General features: G+C 42.7%; 1 protein-coding gene across 3 annotated transcripts in view; it reads left to right on the top strand.

Moving 5' to 3' along the window:
• The window catches only part of GPD1L (glycerol-3-phosphate dehydrogenase 1 like), a 64,470-nt gene that overhangs the window by 21,999 nt on the left and 25,447 nt on the right, over positions 1-17,024 (top strand). For all 3 annotated transcript variants that reach the window (XM_055284729.2, XM_063612668.1, XM_063612671.1), the window contains exons 2-4: positions 152-329; positions 11,146-11,286; positions 12,786-12,924. In XM_055284729.2, coding sequence (XP_055140704.1) covers positions 152-329; positions 11,146-11,286; positions 12,786-12,924 — 458 coding nt within the window. The remainder of the gene's footprint in view (positions 1-151; positions 330-11,145; positions 11,287-12,785; positions 12,925-17,024) is intronic.

The following is a 17,024-nucleotide window of genomic DNA, read 5'->3' as shown; positions in this document are numbered from 1 at the left end:
CAAATGGCTTGGGGCTGATACACATCACATCTTGAGTAGGCTCAGTGTTTGAATCAGAATCAAAACACAAGTCTTCTGAATTTTAATCAAATGCTTTTTCTCTCCTGCCCAAGTGAGTTTACTTTTTTCTTTTCCACGGTTTCTTTTGCAGGGGTTCAGCTGTTGCAAAAATAATTGGTAATAATGTCAAGAAACTTCAGAAGTTTGCCTCCACAGTCAAGATGTGGGTCTTTGAAGAAACAGTTAATGGCAGAAAACTGACAGACATCATAAATAATGACCATGAAAATGTAAAATATCTTCCTGGACACAAGCTGCCAGAAAATGTGGTAAGACTTTGGGGTGAAATGTACATTGGTTCATTCTGCAAGTTATGCTTGGCTGAGCAGCACCTGGGTCTTGGAACTGGGAAAGCTGCTTCCCTTTCCCCCAGTTCCTTTCCACTACCAATTGGTTGGTTGGTTTTGGTTTTCCTGACTCTGAAAATGGGTTTTCTATTACGTTGCTAAGGATGCCTTAACAAAGTGCCAGACTGGGTACCTTAAACAACAGAAATTTATCTTTTTTTTTTAAATTTTATTATACTTTAAGTTTTAAGGTACATGTGCACAACGTGCAGGTTTGTTACATATGTATACATGTGCCATGTTGGTGTGCTGCATCATTAACTCGTCATTTAGCATTAGGCATATCTCCTAATGCTATCCCTCCCCCCTCCCCCCACCCCACAATAGTCCCCCATGTGTGATGTTCCCCTTCCTGTGTCCATGTGTTCTCATTGTTCAGTTCCCACCTATGAGTGAGAACATGCGGTGTTTGGTTTTTTATCCTTGCGATAGTTTGCTGAGAATGATGGTTTCCAGCTTCATCCATGTCCCTACAAAGGACATGAACTCATCATTTTTTATGGCTGCATAGTATTCCATGATGTATATGTGCCACATTTTCTTAATCCAGTCTATCATTGTTGGACATTTGGGTTGGTTCCAGAAATTTATCTTTTATAATTCTAGAGGTTTTGAGCATGAGATTAGGGTGTTGATAGGGTTGATTTCTTCTGAGGCCTCTCTCCTTGGCTTGTAGATAGCATCTTCTGTATTTTCACATGGTCTTCCCTCTGATCCTGTCTCTGTCATAATCTCCTCTTATAAAGATAGCAGTCATATTGGATAAAGACCCACCCCAATGACTTAAGTTAATTACCTCTTTAAAGACACTGTTTCCAGATACAGTCACATTCTGAGGTACAGCCCTTAACAGGCTTCCTCCTTGGCATTCAAAGTGCCAGCCACGTCTGGAACTAACAAACTTGCCTTAGGTTGCTCGTGCTCCCCAAGTAGCTCCTGCTGTACCCTAAGTGCATGAGATCAGCTTGCTAGGACAGCTAATGCAATGGTCTGTAATTAAAGTCAGGGTCAAGGCCTAAATTACAGAAGGAGATAGAAGAAAATGGGAAAATGTAAGACTGACAGTTTAAATTCAAGCTTATTAAGTCTGGGAGAGAAAAATACAGGTTATTGCCTGACCTCCTTCTATTGACTTGCGGGGGAAGAAAGAAATGAGCTTCGGGAGTGAAAAGGGTGTACCCTGCTGCTTGTCTGAGTGGAATTTATGAACTTCTTCTGTTGTCAGATTCACCCCTTTGTGGCTTTCTATCATAATCTCTTTGAAAACCAGACAGCTGTGGCTGTCTGATTCCTATGGTTAACCCAAGAAGCTCATCTCCTTTGTTAACGAAATACCCTTTACTGCATATATTCACTCACCAAACCTTATGAGCATGCACTGTGCATGCAAAGCACAGTGTTGGGTGCTGGGGACAGAAAGAGGAATAAGACAGTGTTGCTTTCCTCAAGGAACTGAGCGGGGAGACCGATCTCTAAATCAATAAATGTGGGGAAGTTTTAGTTACAGTGTTCGTTAGTGTCAAGCACTGTGCTAAGCAATACGTATAGTCTCATTTAATCCTCTCAATAACCCTCTTAGGTTGATACTACTGGTTTTCCTATTAGGATGATGATTTTGATTATATAATGGAGGAAACCAAGACTCAGAGAGGCTAATGAACTTGTCCAGGGTCACACAGCTAAGGGCTACGGTTCAGACTGATTCCTGGTGGACGCATCCCTGAGCATGCTGAATCCGTTGCCTTCCAGGCAATGATGACATTCTGCTCTGGACTTGGGCGAGCCAGCATTTCCCTACAGTTATTCTTGATGCAGTTGGTGGGGGAAGAAGAACCTTTAGAGTTGTGAGCTTAGAAGTTAAGTTGTCCAAATGTCTGCTGGAGAGACTAAAAGAGGTGGCTATTCACACTGCAATGGAAGGCCTCTGGGGTCATCTCTAATCCATTCTTGGGGCAGATCACTCTTTTGAGCTTCACTTTTCTCATTTTTATCAGAATTGGTTGCCCCTTCCCTTCGGTAAACTACATGCTTCATTGTTATATTCCTTCCACGCTGCCTGGTGCCAGTCCCTTGTGTACCTGTCTGTCTACCTCCACATGCCCTCACTGTGTGACCTTGCTTTCTGGTTCTTCATTCACCCACAGTCTGTGGCACAGTGCTTTTCCTACAGTGGATATTCGAGGAATGTTGGGAGAAGTGAATCTGCTGAGTTGTTCTGTGAAGCTGGAGCCTGTGCTGCAAACAGGGAGAATGGGAGGGAAGGAATCGACATAGAGGAGTTGAGAGACCTTGCCCCCCACATGACTGACTCCACCACCCACCTCTGGTCACTGGGTGTGGACAGAGGCAGGAGAATTCACTCCTAGAACCCTGCTGATGTCTAATAGATCTCTCAAACCTATTCTTCCTGTTTAAGTGAAATTTTTGACCAACATGTCCCCAGTCCCTCACCCTGCAGCCTCAGGTAGCCACCTAAAAGTCCAGTTTTTAATCATTGTTTTTCCTTCCAGTTCAAGCAGGAGAGGTTTGTTGCATTTCCGTCAACACAAGCTCACTGTTTATGCTGTCATTTGATGTGCTGACTTCAGACTGAGCCTTTTCTTTGTGAGACCCCCAAACTGCTGCCAACCTGACCCTTCCCCAGGTCCACACTCATCATGTGGCCCCTCCCACATAGGAGCCTTCTGTTACAGTGACTTCACCATGTCATTGCCTGCTCACTAAAAGCTGAGCCCGTCTGGGTTTGCGATTTCCCTTTAGATCTGAATGAAAAGAACGCTCATTATTTTCTGAAGGCTGGGTGCGGTGGCTCACGCCTGTAATCCCAGCACTTTGGGACTGAGTGCAGTGGCTCATGCCTGTAATCTCAGCACTTTGGGAGGCCAAGGGGGGTGGATCATTTGAAGTCAGTAGTTCCAGACCACCCTGGCCAACATGGCAAAACCTCATCTCTACTAAAAAAAGAAAAATTAGCCAGGTGTGGTGGTGCACACCTGTAATCCCAGCTATACTCGGGAGGCTGAGGCAGGAGAATTGCCTGAACCCAGGAGGTGGAGGTTGCAGTGAGCCGAGATTGCACCGCTGCACTCCAGCCTGGGCAACAGAGCAAGACTCCATCTAAAAAAAAAAAAAAGAATGATCCATCTAAAAAAAAAAAAAAGAATGCTCATTATTTTCTGTAATTGCAAAATGGTTGATCCTGCTTTCTAGCTCTATTTCTAGAGCCTGTGTTTGGAGCTCATCAAGGTAGAGGACTCTTTTGCTTCCCTGTTCCAGCTTCAGCCAGTGACACCAGGATTTAGATTCCAGCACCCCCATGAAATATAGTTGCCGTTGCCTCTCATCTTCTGTCTCGTTTTTAAAAAACTGCTTCACTGAGATATAATCCACAGACCATACAATTCAGTGGCTTTTTTCGTATATTTACTTAGCTGTGCAGCCATCACTGCAGTCAATTTTAACACATTTTCATCACCTTGAAAAGAAATCTTGTACCCTTTCATAGTCACCTCCTGTTTTCCCCAATTGTCCCACAGCCCTAGGTGACCACTAATCTACTTTCTATCTCTATAGATTTACCTATTCTCCATATTTCATATAAATTGCATCTTACAATATGCAGTCTTCCGTGACTGGCTTCTTTCACTTCGCATAATGCTATGAAGCTCCATCCATGTTGTAGCATGTATCAATACTTCGTTCACTTTTGTGGCTAAATACGATCCTGTTGCATGGATGTCCCACATTTTGTTTACCCATTCATCAGCTGATGGTCATTTGAGCTGTTTCCACTCTTTGGGTATTATGAATAATACCTTTATGTACAATGTGAACCTTTATATACAATGTTTTGTATGAACATATGTTTTCAGTTCCTGCTTTCTAGCTCTATTTCCAGAGCCTGGAAATAGACTGACTCCACCAGGAGTAGAGTTAACTTTTTGAGGAACTGCCAGACTGTTTTACAAAGTGGCTGTACCATTTTACATTCCTATCAACAACAGTGTGTGAACGTTCCAATTTCTTCACATTCTCACCAGTGCTTGCTGTTATCTGACTTTTTAATCCTAGCGAGTATCTCATTCATAGTTTTGATTTTCATTTGCCTGATGGCTAACCATGTTGAGCATCTTGTGCTTATTGTCACTTGTATATCTTTGGAGAAATGTGTATTCAAATCCTTTGTCCATTTAAAAAATGGATTGTCTTTTTATTATTGAGTTATACAAATTCTTTATATCTTCTAGATACAGGTCTCCTTTCTCCACAAGTATTTTCTCCTGTTCTGTGGGTTTTCTTTTTACCTGCTTGATGCTATCCTTTGAAGCACAAAAGTTTTTAATTATGAAGTCCAATGTTTACCTTTTTACTCTGCTGTGAACTCTTTGAGTGTAGTTTCTTGCATAGGTCTTTATTCACTCATGTCTCCTCCGCACCTGGAATAGTGCCTGGCATTATTTGTGGTCTGAATAAACGCCAAGGGTAGTGGAAGTGCTGAGGAAGAACAAACCAGGATGAAGAGTTTTGTTTCAGTGCTTCAGGTGGCATCACATGGGAAATAAGGTTAGGGCAAGACTTAAAAAAAATTAATCATTTACATTCGGGTACTAGGGTTGGGGTAATACCTATTAATTTTTGCTGAAAGCCTTCTGAAAATTAAAATATCAGTTCAGTGTGAAGCCTCAGTATTACTCCTTTCCTCCTTGGGTTTAACTCTTTGATTTCATTAGAGGAGTAGTTTTCCCTGGTGATCTTCAAATTTTAGTGTTCATCAGATCACTGGGAGAGCTTCCCAGGGATATATGGGCCCACTCCTATAGTTTCTGATTCAGTAGGTTTCAGGTGGGGTCCCTGAATGTGCATTTCTCACAAGTTCCCGGGTAATGGGGATGCTGTTGGTTCAGGAGCCATGCTTTGGGAACCATGGGGGTACATAATAAATTGATATTATTGGTGTTGTACTGGGGTATCCAGGTGGTGGATAGCTGTTTTTCCAGAAGTAGCCTTACTTACCAACAGTGGCATATTTACATAAGAATCATCAGATAAGGTCCTCTGTCTGAGGGTCATGTTTCTGCATGTAGAGCCAAGTATGTGAATTTCACCTGAGATCTTGGCTGCAAGTGAGATGAAGAGACAGAGGAAGATTACACTATTTTTGAGCCTCTACCACGTCCCAGGTATGACATTGCTATGTGTTTTACTCCTGGTATTGTCTTGAATCTGAGTACACACATCCCCCAGATAATGTAGGTGAGTTGCCGTGGCATCCAGTTAGCTGACTGGCAATAGAGCCCGGCCATGATGCTCTGTGCAGCCACGGCAGCTGGATTATTGTTAAACCACACCATTCTCATTAGGAACCAGAATTGTTTCAGCATGCAGATTCATACAGACTTGAAGCAGAAATAACTGTAGTGGCCCTAAGAGATTAGATAAAAATGAGAACAGTCTTGGTATCTTTTATTTGGCTTATCCTTGTTTTATCTGTCATTACTATGATGTTGGTACAAAAGGGTTGGTAGTAAGATTCATGGATTTTAGGGGGAAAAGTCTTCATTTGAATAACAGGAAAATTCTTATAATACTATATTAAAAAGATATAAAATATTACTCTAATTCTATAAATACAATTTTAGACATTTCTGTGGGCTCAAAAAGGCCTTGGAAGGAATGTACCAAAATATTGATAGTGATTATTTCTGGTGCAGGGAGGAGCTGTTCTTATTTTCCTTCTTAGAGGTTTTTTCTTCAGATTTGATCCAGTGAGCCTATTTATAGTCATGAATGAATGGAGAAAGCATTTTAATCCTAATTGGTTTTAAAGACCATAAAATAGCATCTTTGGAGGGTGAGGAGACCAGTCTGTGATGATGAAAGTGAGATCTTTTTCTTGCCCACTCTGATGACTGCAAATAAGATGTTGCTAACAGGTAAAAAGCTCATTGAGCACACACTGTGGACAGTGATGGTGGATCCAGGAGGTACAAAAGAACCCTCAGGCTTGTCCACACAGACTTCACCAGCTTTGTTTCCAATGATTTTTATTTATTATTAGGTTTTTATTAACTTAGACTAAGAGCACTGGGCTCCTGAAAGTCTGGGCATTAAGCAAACCAGCCCTGATGTCTTCGTTCTGGGTTGTTTGTCCTACTTGCCATTGAAAGGCAAGACCTGTTGTTCTGAGTTGTGCTTCCCAGCATATTTCAGAATCTGGAATGATGGACACCCTCAGAAAGAGTTTTGGCAGGAGGCTCACAAAATCAGTCACCATTTCCAAAGCAGCTCCTGATTATTTTCAGAGCAGAAAATCGGGTAGGGGCTTAGCAAAAGGTTTTATTCTGAAAGATGAGATTCACATGATCTCATTAGCTGATGAGAATTTGTTCTGATACTGTGTAAGAGGAATAATGTTCTGTGAATGGACCATGCACCCATAAAAATACAGCTTGCATTGTACACGTTGCTTCTGTGGGTTAAACCCTAAGTATTCCACCAAGGAGAATAAGCCCCAACCACATTGTCCTAGAGACCATCACATTCCCTACCACCTGCAGGTTCCTCTTTGATTTATTAAGAAAGAAATGTAAAAGACAGAAGAACTCCTGACCAGCCAGCAGCTTCCTTGAGAATGGTTTGTTTGTTTGTTTGTTTGTGACAGGGCCTCACTCTGTCCCTGAGGCTGGAGTACAGTGGTGCAATCACAACTTTTTGCAGCCTCGACCTCCTGGGCTCAAGTGATCCTCCCACCTCAACTTCCCAAGTAGCTGGGACCACAGGCACTCGCCACCACACCTGGTTAATTTTTTTTATTTTTTGTAAAGATGAAGTCGCACTGTGTTGCTTAGGCTGGTCTTGAGCTCCTGGGCTCAAGCAGTCCTCCCACCTCAGCCTCCCAAAAGTGTTGGGATTATGGCATGAGCCACTGAACCTGGCTGGGGATGTATTTTAGCAAGAGACATGGGAATAGGCTGATTCCTTAAAAGTTAAGGATTTGCAGGACACAGGTAGATTTTTCGATGAACACGCTTTCATTTGTTAAGGTCTTTGTAGTTTCAAAACACTGTCACTCATTACTTAATTGGAAGGTGTTCTGTGAGGTAGCCAGATCGGAAAGGTAATTTTTATCTCTATTTTACATATGGGGTGACTGAGGTCGATGAAGCTGAGTCATTTGCCAGAGGTCATACAGCTGGTCAGTTGCAGATGTGCAACCCAGACCTTCAAACCTGTATTTTTTTTCTACTTGGTTCTGGTGTTTTTTCCACTTCACCATGTTGAAAATGCCCTAAAGGGGGAAAGGGAGGAGTGTGTATGTGTTAGAGGTGGATGGGGGAGAGGAGAAACAGTAGGTCCAGAGGAATGTGTTTTAATTAAAAGTCAGGCGGCCAGGCTTCATATGAACCAGGGAGTAAGGTGCATAAATGTCCATCTGAGCAAGGCCAGTATTGAAGGGGAAGGAGCGATCAGAGTTCTTGTGAAGGCCGTGGGAGCATGGGTGGGACACAGGAAAACACATGAGAGCAAAACGATGAGCTTTGCCAATAACGGACACACAGGCCAATTGTAGGTTGGCATCGAGAGGGTTGTTTTTTTGTTTGTTTTGTTTTGTTTTTTTGGGACAGAGTCTTGCTCTGTCGCCCAGGCTGGAGTGCAGTGGCACGATCTTGGCTCACTGTAACCCTCCCCATCCCAGGTTCAAGTGATTCTCATGCCTCAGCCTCCTAAGTAGCCAGGATTACAGGTGTACACCACCACACCTGGCTAATTTTTATATTTTTAGTAGAGATGGGGTTTTGCCATGTTGGCCAGGCTGGTTTCAAACTCTTGGCCTCAAGCGATCCACCCACCTCAGCTTCCCAAAGTGCTGGGATTATTACAGGCGTGAGCATGGCGCCCAGCCTGCATCGGGAGATTAATGCAATAGAATCAGAAAATGCTTTGTTGGAGGGGGTGGAGTCTCCAGGTGCGAGAGCAATAATGTAGCAGGTGGATTTTTTGTAATAAACCTTCGCCACTTGTGGACTACCTAGCCTAGATTACCAATCTGGAGAAGCCTTTCCAAAGAGGAAAATAGGCAAATAGGCCTTCCCTGCCTTTGGGTCTGCCACTAACGAGGGAGAAGTGCTGAGCTTTGGGTTTTGATCTGCTCTATGGGGAGTGACTCTAGGTTGTCATTCAAATCAGCTTAAAGCTAAATGTTTTGGCTCTTGTAACTAAAGATCCAGGTAGGGCTGGCTTCAGGTGTAGCCTGAACCAGCAGCTTACATGATATTAACAGGGCCCTGTTTTTCCCTCTGTTCCCCTGCTTTGCCATCCACAAAGTTGGCTTCATCCACATGGTAGCCCCGTGGCGTAGGTTCCCCCCTCACATTTGTAAACATGGATGCAGTAGTTCCAGACTTCACAGCAGCATCCCACACTGTTCAAGGAAAGACCCATGGCTACTCCTGAAGAGCAAGGAAGGATCTGTTTCCCAGAAGACATCTACTGGTTTCTTGTTGGCCCTGATTGTTTAATGTGCCCATTAGCTTGAACAAGTTAAGAACCACCCCTGGAATGGGGTAGTGGCCAATTCCACCCAAATGGCATGGTTAAAATTGGGAAGTGGTAGCTTTTGAAAGGAAGTTTAAGGAAACTTCTTCTAGAAAGAAGGGGAATGGAGGCTAGGCAATAAATTATGGAAGTCCTCCACACCTCCTGAAGGGATAAGGGAATTAAACTTCAGATACATTTTCTTTGGGGAATCCTTTGTGTGAGGGAGTAACTCTTAGCACAGGCATTAGTCAAGGTAATAGGCTAAGATACTGCAAAAGACATAATATTGTGACAAAGAACAAGAGACTTGTCTTCCTCTCACATAGAAATACTCCAGTGGTTTGCTTTACACTATTATTCTTGGTCCCGTGTTTTTTGTTTTTTTTTTTCCCCCTGCACCATCTCCTAAGCCTTGTAACCCTCACTGTGATCAAGGCTAAGTTACCAAGGTTTTCAGCTCACAGGAAGGGGGAAGAGAAAGTGTGGAGGAGGCAACCCACTGTCTTGAGAGCTCTGGGCTGTCAGTGGAAACCACTTCTCCCTCTCACATCCAGCAATGAGAACTTGGTCCATGGCCATGTGTAGCTGCAAGGACTGCTGAGAAATGCAGTCCCTGGCTAGATGACTAGTGACCAGCTTACAGGTCTGTGATTATAGAGAAAGGGGAGAAGGAATTTTGGCTGGGAGTTGGCAATCTCCATCACAACCCCCAAACTAGGTTTCCTCAGAGGCTGGCCCACTCTGAATGATGTTCCTGTGACAGACACAATTTCCTCAGAGAAGAATCTTCATTCAAGGCCTTTCATTTTGGGAACCAGGAATGCTTAATGGGGACTAAGTCAGTTATAGTTAGGTTTAAATACATATGACAGAACACCTAAAATAACAGTGGCCTAAGCAAGGTAAATGCTTGTGCATTTTTCTCCCATGTAAAGACATTTGTGGTTGGTGTAGCCTCATGGTGGCAGAGACTTATTTGATTCCACTGTTCTGCCATCTTGGCATGTGCTGTCCTCCTTCTGCTCTAAGATGACTGTCTGAATTTCAGCCATGCCTTCACATTCCCACTGGCAAAAGGAAGGAGAAGGACCTTCCAGGACATTTTCTAGAAGTCACAGGCAGCATTTCCATTGATGCTCCCTTGATCAGAACTCAGTCCCATGGTACACCTAGCTGCAAGGAGCACGGGGAAACATAGCCTTCTTTGCCAGCATGCAGGAGCCCAGCTTGAAACTAGGAGTTCTAATGCTGAGGAATAAGGAAGAACAGATACTAGGCGCAGCAAGAAGCCTTTGCCAGAGACCATGTGCCCTGGAGTCCGCACTGCATGCCCTCACTTCTGCCGTGTTAAACTAATCTTCACCCTTAAGGAAAGAAATCATCATAATAGCTGACATGTGTTGAGTGTATATCAAGTCCCAGGCAGTTTTCTATATCATTTAGTCCTCACAGCAGCACTCTCAAAGGAGAGTTTAGTGTGGGATCATTTACAGAGGGGCCATGGGGTCGAGGGAATCAACAGGGGTTGATGAAGTGCTCAGAGATTAGCAACAGCCGGAAGCCATTACCACCCCTGAAAGGGTCAGGGAAAGAACATGTCACCAGCCTGAAGAGGGCTTAGAGACATGGCCTTAGAAAGGGGCTGCCTGGCAGCAGCTGCAGCTGTGGAATGAAGCCAAGCCAGAACTACTGTGAGCCTAAGCAGAAGTGGCCCGAGGAGGCTGATAAATACCCTTGACCTGTCTCTCCTCCCATCCTTTGATCTCCTGACAGTGTCTCCCATCGGCTGAAGCCCACTGGAAGCCAGAGAACAAGGGAGCCTGGGGAAGTAGTTTAGAGAAAGCAGCCTCCTGGGAACAGAATGGGGCAGAGAAGAGCGGAAAATGGATGGGGGGCTGGTGAGGTGGGAGAGCAACAGAGAGCAACCCACATAGTGTTATTAGTGGTGCCTTTTGCAGATAAGGCGGTTGAGGAGTGGAGAGGATAACTCACCTGCCCAGCTGGTGACAGAGGCAAACCCTCTGCTTCAGACCCCCATAAGGAATAAGGAAGGCAAAGCAAACACACTTGCCTTCCTTGTCTATCTGTGCAATGCACTGCACATAGTAGGCATCTGATAAATGGTCAGTAAGTGAAACCATGTGGACAGGCAAGGTTTGATATAAGAGGAGAAACGGTCTTCTCTGCCTTTTGGTTGCAGGTTGCCATCTCAAATCTCAGTGAGGCTGTGCAGGATGCAGACCTGCTGGTGTTTGTCATTCCCCACCAGTTCATTCACAGAATCTGTGATGAGATCACTGGGAGAGTGCCCAAGAAAGCCCTGGGAATCACCCTCATCAAGGTAACTCGAGTGCATGCTGCCCAGGGCTAGACATTGGTTATCGGAAATTTCATTTCCTCACACTTTCATCTGCTTGAGATTTGGAGCTGAAGGGGAAGTTGTGGCAGTTTTTCATTTGTGTTTTTAAAGATGCCCAAAAGTCATAAAAAATATAAGACTAGTTTAGCTCAGATTGAGAGTGGGCTGCTTTCTGTTGCAGCAGACTAGCAGCAGCAGTGATGTGAAGAGCTGTGCCACCCCTTCCAGTCCACTCTGGGGGCTCAGCCTGCCATCTAGAAACCACCAGCGGTTTGAATTAGCTGGGAAATTAAGACCCATTAGTGCCTATTCCTGGATATATACCCTAAAGCATGTGTTTTTAACCGGAACTCCACGAACCACCTCTGAAGGTCCACAGGTTGAATGCAGGAAGTTCATGCATTTAAATGTGGAGGAAAAAAATCCTTGCATTCTAACTCATTTTAACCTGTAAGTGAAGTAAGCATTCTCTTCATTTATGAATGCAGCTCACAGCCAAAGTTTCAGTAATAGTAGTATTAGCAGGATCTGAGACCTTGTTGTCAATAGGAGTCACAGGGCTTTCATTTCAGTTTACACCTTTTTCTGATATCTCAAGGTATCATTTATACTCGTCACTACTTGGAAATTGTGGTAATTGTTAGACCTGCCATGACATCTTTTTCTAATTGCATTAATAAAACAGTGCATATATTACTTTATCATAAATTTGTTTTTTAAACAAATTTCAACATAATTGGATTCCTGGGTTATTTTAGGTGTTTTGTTTTATGCATATGAAATTCTGAGAATGAGTCCATAAACTTCACCAGATTGCCAGGGGTAAGGCCCATGTCGTTGGAAAGATTAAGAACTCCCTAGAGAGGCTGTGCCAGAGCATTTACAGATGAATGTTCAGGAAGGCAAACCAGAGTAACCCAAATGTCATCAGCAAGAGAGTAGACAAATGAAATGTGAACTATTCATTTTAGAATACTGTGCAGTAAGTGAACAGAAATGAACCAGAAGTTTGATGCAGCCACATGAGTGAATCTCTAAAACGATATTGTAGTTCAAGACAGCACGTCACAGGTGAATGGCACAATTCTCTTTATAGACTTGAAACACCAGGGATAATGACATATAACATTGTCTAGGGACCATCTGATGTGGTAAAATAATCAAAAGCAAGGGAGCAATGCATACAGCATTCAGGACAGTGGTTCACCCTGGGGAGCAGGGGTAGAAGGAGGATGAACTTGAGAGGAGACACACAGGGGACTTCAGTGGTGTCAGTCACGTTCTATTTATTAACACGAGTGATGAGTACATGTTTATTTTCTTCATTTGATTCTTCTTTAAGCTGTACATAGGCAGTATAGATGCTTTTACTCTTGTAAGTAGGAGACATTTTTCAAGTTATGTAGCCATGGGACATCTACTATCCCATGCCTCTTTGATTTTGCGGTTTGTTTTCTCCTAACTTCTTGGCATCCTTGTAGGGCATAGACGAGGGCCCTGAGGGGCTGAAACTCATTTCTGACATCATCCGCGAGAAGATGGGTATTGACATCAGTGTGCTGATGGGAGCCAACATTGCCAATGAGGTGGCTGCAGAGAAGTTCTGTGAGACCACCATCGGTAAGCACTGCCTGGGAGGGACCCAAGGAGTCTGGACATTTGATGTTTGAACATGTACATATTCCATTTCTGATATTTTCTGTAATAGACTCTTCACTGTCCCTCTTAACATTCCTTAGTGGGCATTCAGTGGGGCGAGGGTTTTACGTAAGGAGGCTATTTTGTGGAATTGAAGTGTTTCAACAACCTCCAGAATGAATATCAATGAATATGGCCAAGAAGACCATTCTGACTTGCTGTGATCCAATAATGAATTATTGAGGTTAAACACAAAAGTGCAAGGTTGCTTGTACCAAGAAACAGGTGGCTACATCCATGGTAGGGGTCCTCTGGCCTCAGAAACCCACATTCTCTTTTCTTACAGATGCTAGTATCTGGATCCTCATTGCTTCCAATGAGATCTAAAAATTGGTTGAATGACCCCCCATTTTCAGGTGAATAATAAGACTCAGAGAATAAATTACCTGCCCCAAGATCACACACTAATGCAGAAGCCAGGAACAAATTTGAGTCTTCTGTTTCCTGAAATAGTAAGCCTTTTCTACTCTTACACATTATACATTAGATACATTATTCGCACATTGATGTTATGAAAATTTTCATTTCTTTTAAAAGGGGCTTTGAGAATTCTCAAGTGTCCGTGTACCATATTAAAGGATGCTTTGTTGCAAGAGTAATATTATTGTATTTTCAGAAGCTTTGCAAAAGTTTATCTACCCCTGCAGAACTTACTTTCACCCTTGTCAAACCTGCAAGCAATGTGAATCATTTCTCCTTGGCAGCTTTGTAAAAGGACGCTCTGAGAGGTGTCAGGCTCTCTTGCGTGAGATGAATGCGCAGGAAAATGTAGCTCCAGATTCTTATACCTGCCTATACGTAGGGCTTTTTAGGGTTTGGTTTTTTTTTTGGAATTTTATACCTTAATTTTTATTTTTAATTATGGAGGTATTTTACATGATTATTATGGAAGATAGAGATAATCAAAAGAAAGCCATTTTAAAATTTTGGTAATTTTGTTATATATCCTTTTTTTCTATTTGTATGAACTATTATGTTTGTAGTGAATCATATACTATTTAATAATTGCTTTATTCACTGAATATGTAACAAAAACCTTTCAGAGTCTGTTAACATACTATACATCCTCATAAATGCAGAGCATTCCATCAACAATTCCATGTATTTGGACACAAAACTTTTTTTTGAAAAATAGTATTTTTTGGAGAGAAGTATCACAAATAATATAAAGAAGAAAAGAATAGCCTATGATACCACCTGCCCATGTTGTCATTTACAAAAGTGATACGGCCACAGGTTTAAAAAAAAATTCAAGCACCATGAGAAGATGGAAAAGTAGAACTAAGATTGTAATTTCCCACCCATTTCCCTCTTCCCAGAGGGAATCACTGTTAGCAGTTTCTTTTTTGTTTTTTATAATTTCAACTTTTATTTTAGATTCAGGGGGTACATGTGCAGGTTTGTTACATGGGTGTATTGCGTGATGCTGAAGTCTGGGTTATGACTAATCCTGTCACCCAGGTAGTGAGCATAGTACCCAATAGGTAGTTTTTCAATCCTTCCCTCCCTTCTCTCCTCTCTAGTAGTCCCCAGTATCTGTTGTTGCCATCTTTATGTTCATGAGTACCCAATGTTTAGCTCTCACTTATGAGTGAGAACATGCAGTATTTGGTTTTCTGTTCCTATGTTAACTCACTTAGGATAATGGCTTCCAGCTGCATCCATGTTGCAAAGGACATGATTTCGTTCTTTTTTTTTTGAGATGAGGTCTCACCCTGTCGCCAGGCTTGAGCGCAGTGGTGTGATCTTGGCTCACTGCAACCTCCGACTCCCTGGTTCAAGCAATTCTCCTGCCTCAGCCTCTCCAGTAGCTGGAATTATAGGCACGTGCCACCACGCCCAGCTAATTTTTGTATTTTTAGTAGAGACGGGGTTTCACCATGTTGGCCAGGCTGGTCTTGATCTCCTGACCTCATGATCCACCTGCCTTGACCTCCCAAAGTGCTGGGATTACAGACGTGAGCTACCGCGCACGGCTGATTTCATTCTTTTTTAATGGCTTTTACTACTAGCAGTTTCTAAATATTCTTCTGGAAAAAATTTATTCATATACGTATACTAGTATATACGTATATGAATATGTCTTATTCTTTTACATTAAATTCTTTTATTTATCTGCAGTTTTAATATAGCCTGTGAAATTGTTATGTAATTACTTATATTTTCCCAAAAAGATTAACTAGTTTGTTCCAACTCAATCCTATTTGCCAATAATCCTTTCCCAGTTCATTTCGGAAGACTAAATCTTAATCTGCAATCCCAATCCTTGATCCAATCCTGGCTAGGACTCCAGCCCTGTTTGTTGTAGGAAAGTTTCTAGTTAGGTGCATTAGGCTTTTTTGGTTTAAAAAAAAAAAAACAGATAAAAGCACACAAGTTACATTTCTTTCCCTCTGGCATTTCTTTACCCGGTGCTTCTATGCCTTCTCTGTGGGGTGGACTGTGATAAGCACTGATGACCTGAATTAAATTAAGTAAAGCATTTCTGGGTGGAGTAGCTCTCGTGAGGCTAAAGCCGAGGATCTTCTGAGGCCAAGAGTTTGAAATCACCCTAGGAACTGTAGCTGGGAGTTTCCAAAAAAGAACAAAAAAATTTTTTAATTAGCCTGTTATGGTAGTACATACCTGTAGTCCCAGCTACTCAGGAGACTGCTGTGGGAGGATCACCCTGAGGCTAGGAGTTTGAGCAAGCCTGTAGTCACTGCAGTGGCTATGATCACGCCATTGCGCTCCAGCCTGGGTGACAGCAATACCCTGTCTCTTTAAAAAAAAAAAAAATTCAGTAAAACATTGAAAGTAAGACAGAATATGAAAGTGATGTTTAAAAATTGTTTTATATAACCTGAATTAATTAATTTTTAGAAGTAGAGTCTTGTTTGAATTCTTGGCCTCATGGGATCCTCCTGCCTCAGCCTGCTGATGTACATCAGCCTGCTGATGTATTCTGAGTGTCCCAGAATAAAGAAGACTGAAGATATATTACCACGCCAGGTGTGGTGACTCACACCTATTATCTTAGCACTTTGGGAGGCCAAGGTGGGAGATCACTTGGGCCTAGGAGTTTGAGACCAGCCTGGGCAACAATGAGATCCCATCTCTACAAAAAATAACAAAAATTAGCCAGGTGTGGTGATGCATACCTGTAATGCCAGCACTTTGGGAGGCCAAGGCAGGCGGATCACCTGAAGTCAGGAGTTTGAGACCAGCTTTGCCAACATGACAGATGAAACCTCATCTTTACTAAAAATACAAAAATTAGCCGGGTGTGGTGGTGCACGCCTATCTTCCCAGCTACTCGAGAGGCTGAGATGAGAGGATTGCTTCAGCGTGGGAGGTGGAGGCTGCAATGAGCAGTGATCGCACCATGGCACTCCAGCCTGGGTGACAGAGCAAGACTTTGTCTCTAAAAATAAAAAAGGAGACATGAGCACTAAGTGCAGTGTGGGGTCCTGGATTGGGCAGGGAGAGCTGCTTTGGAAGACAATGCAGAGGTGATTGGTGAGATTTGAATGTGGATTATATGTTAGATAATAATATTATGTAAACATTACATTTTCTGTATTTGATCATTGCAGTGTGGTTATCCAGACATCCTTTGTTGATGCATAGGGAGTATTTTAAATTATGGTAGGTTCAGGAATCGTGGCCCACTTGAGTCTTCTGTGGAGGGAAAAGATAGGGCAGCTTCAGTCTTCAAAATCCTGTCATGGTGAACTACAGTGCCCTCTTGTGGTGAGGTCTCCTTTCGTTCTTGGGGCATCCCACAGGCTTTTAATCCAGTCATTCCACAAATATTTTTCAAACCCTCTTATGTATCAGGCATGGTGCCAAATGTCTAGAATACATAAGCTCCTTATGGAACTTGTAAGCACACAAACACATATGGAATCACAAACTAAAATAAGGATTTTGAAGGAGTTTTATTAAATAGGTTAATTGCCTCTAAAACTTGGTGTGGCAGAGAAAGGGGATTTTCCTGTCTTTGGTTTTCATTGAGTTTTGGGCAGCCTTCCCACATGGCT

This window comes from Symphalangus syndactylus, chromosome 1 (assembly GCF_028878055.3).
Source record: "Symphalangus syndactylus isolate Jambi chromosome 1, NHGRI_mSymSyn1-v2.1_pri, whole genome shotgun sequence".
NCBI classification, from domain to species: Eukaryota; Metazoa; Chordata; class Mammalia; order Primates; family Hylobatidae; genus Symphalangus; species Symphalangus syndactylus.
Note: the sequence above shows the minus strand (reverse complement) of the source record. Positions and strands in the feature narration are given on the sequence as shown.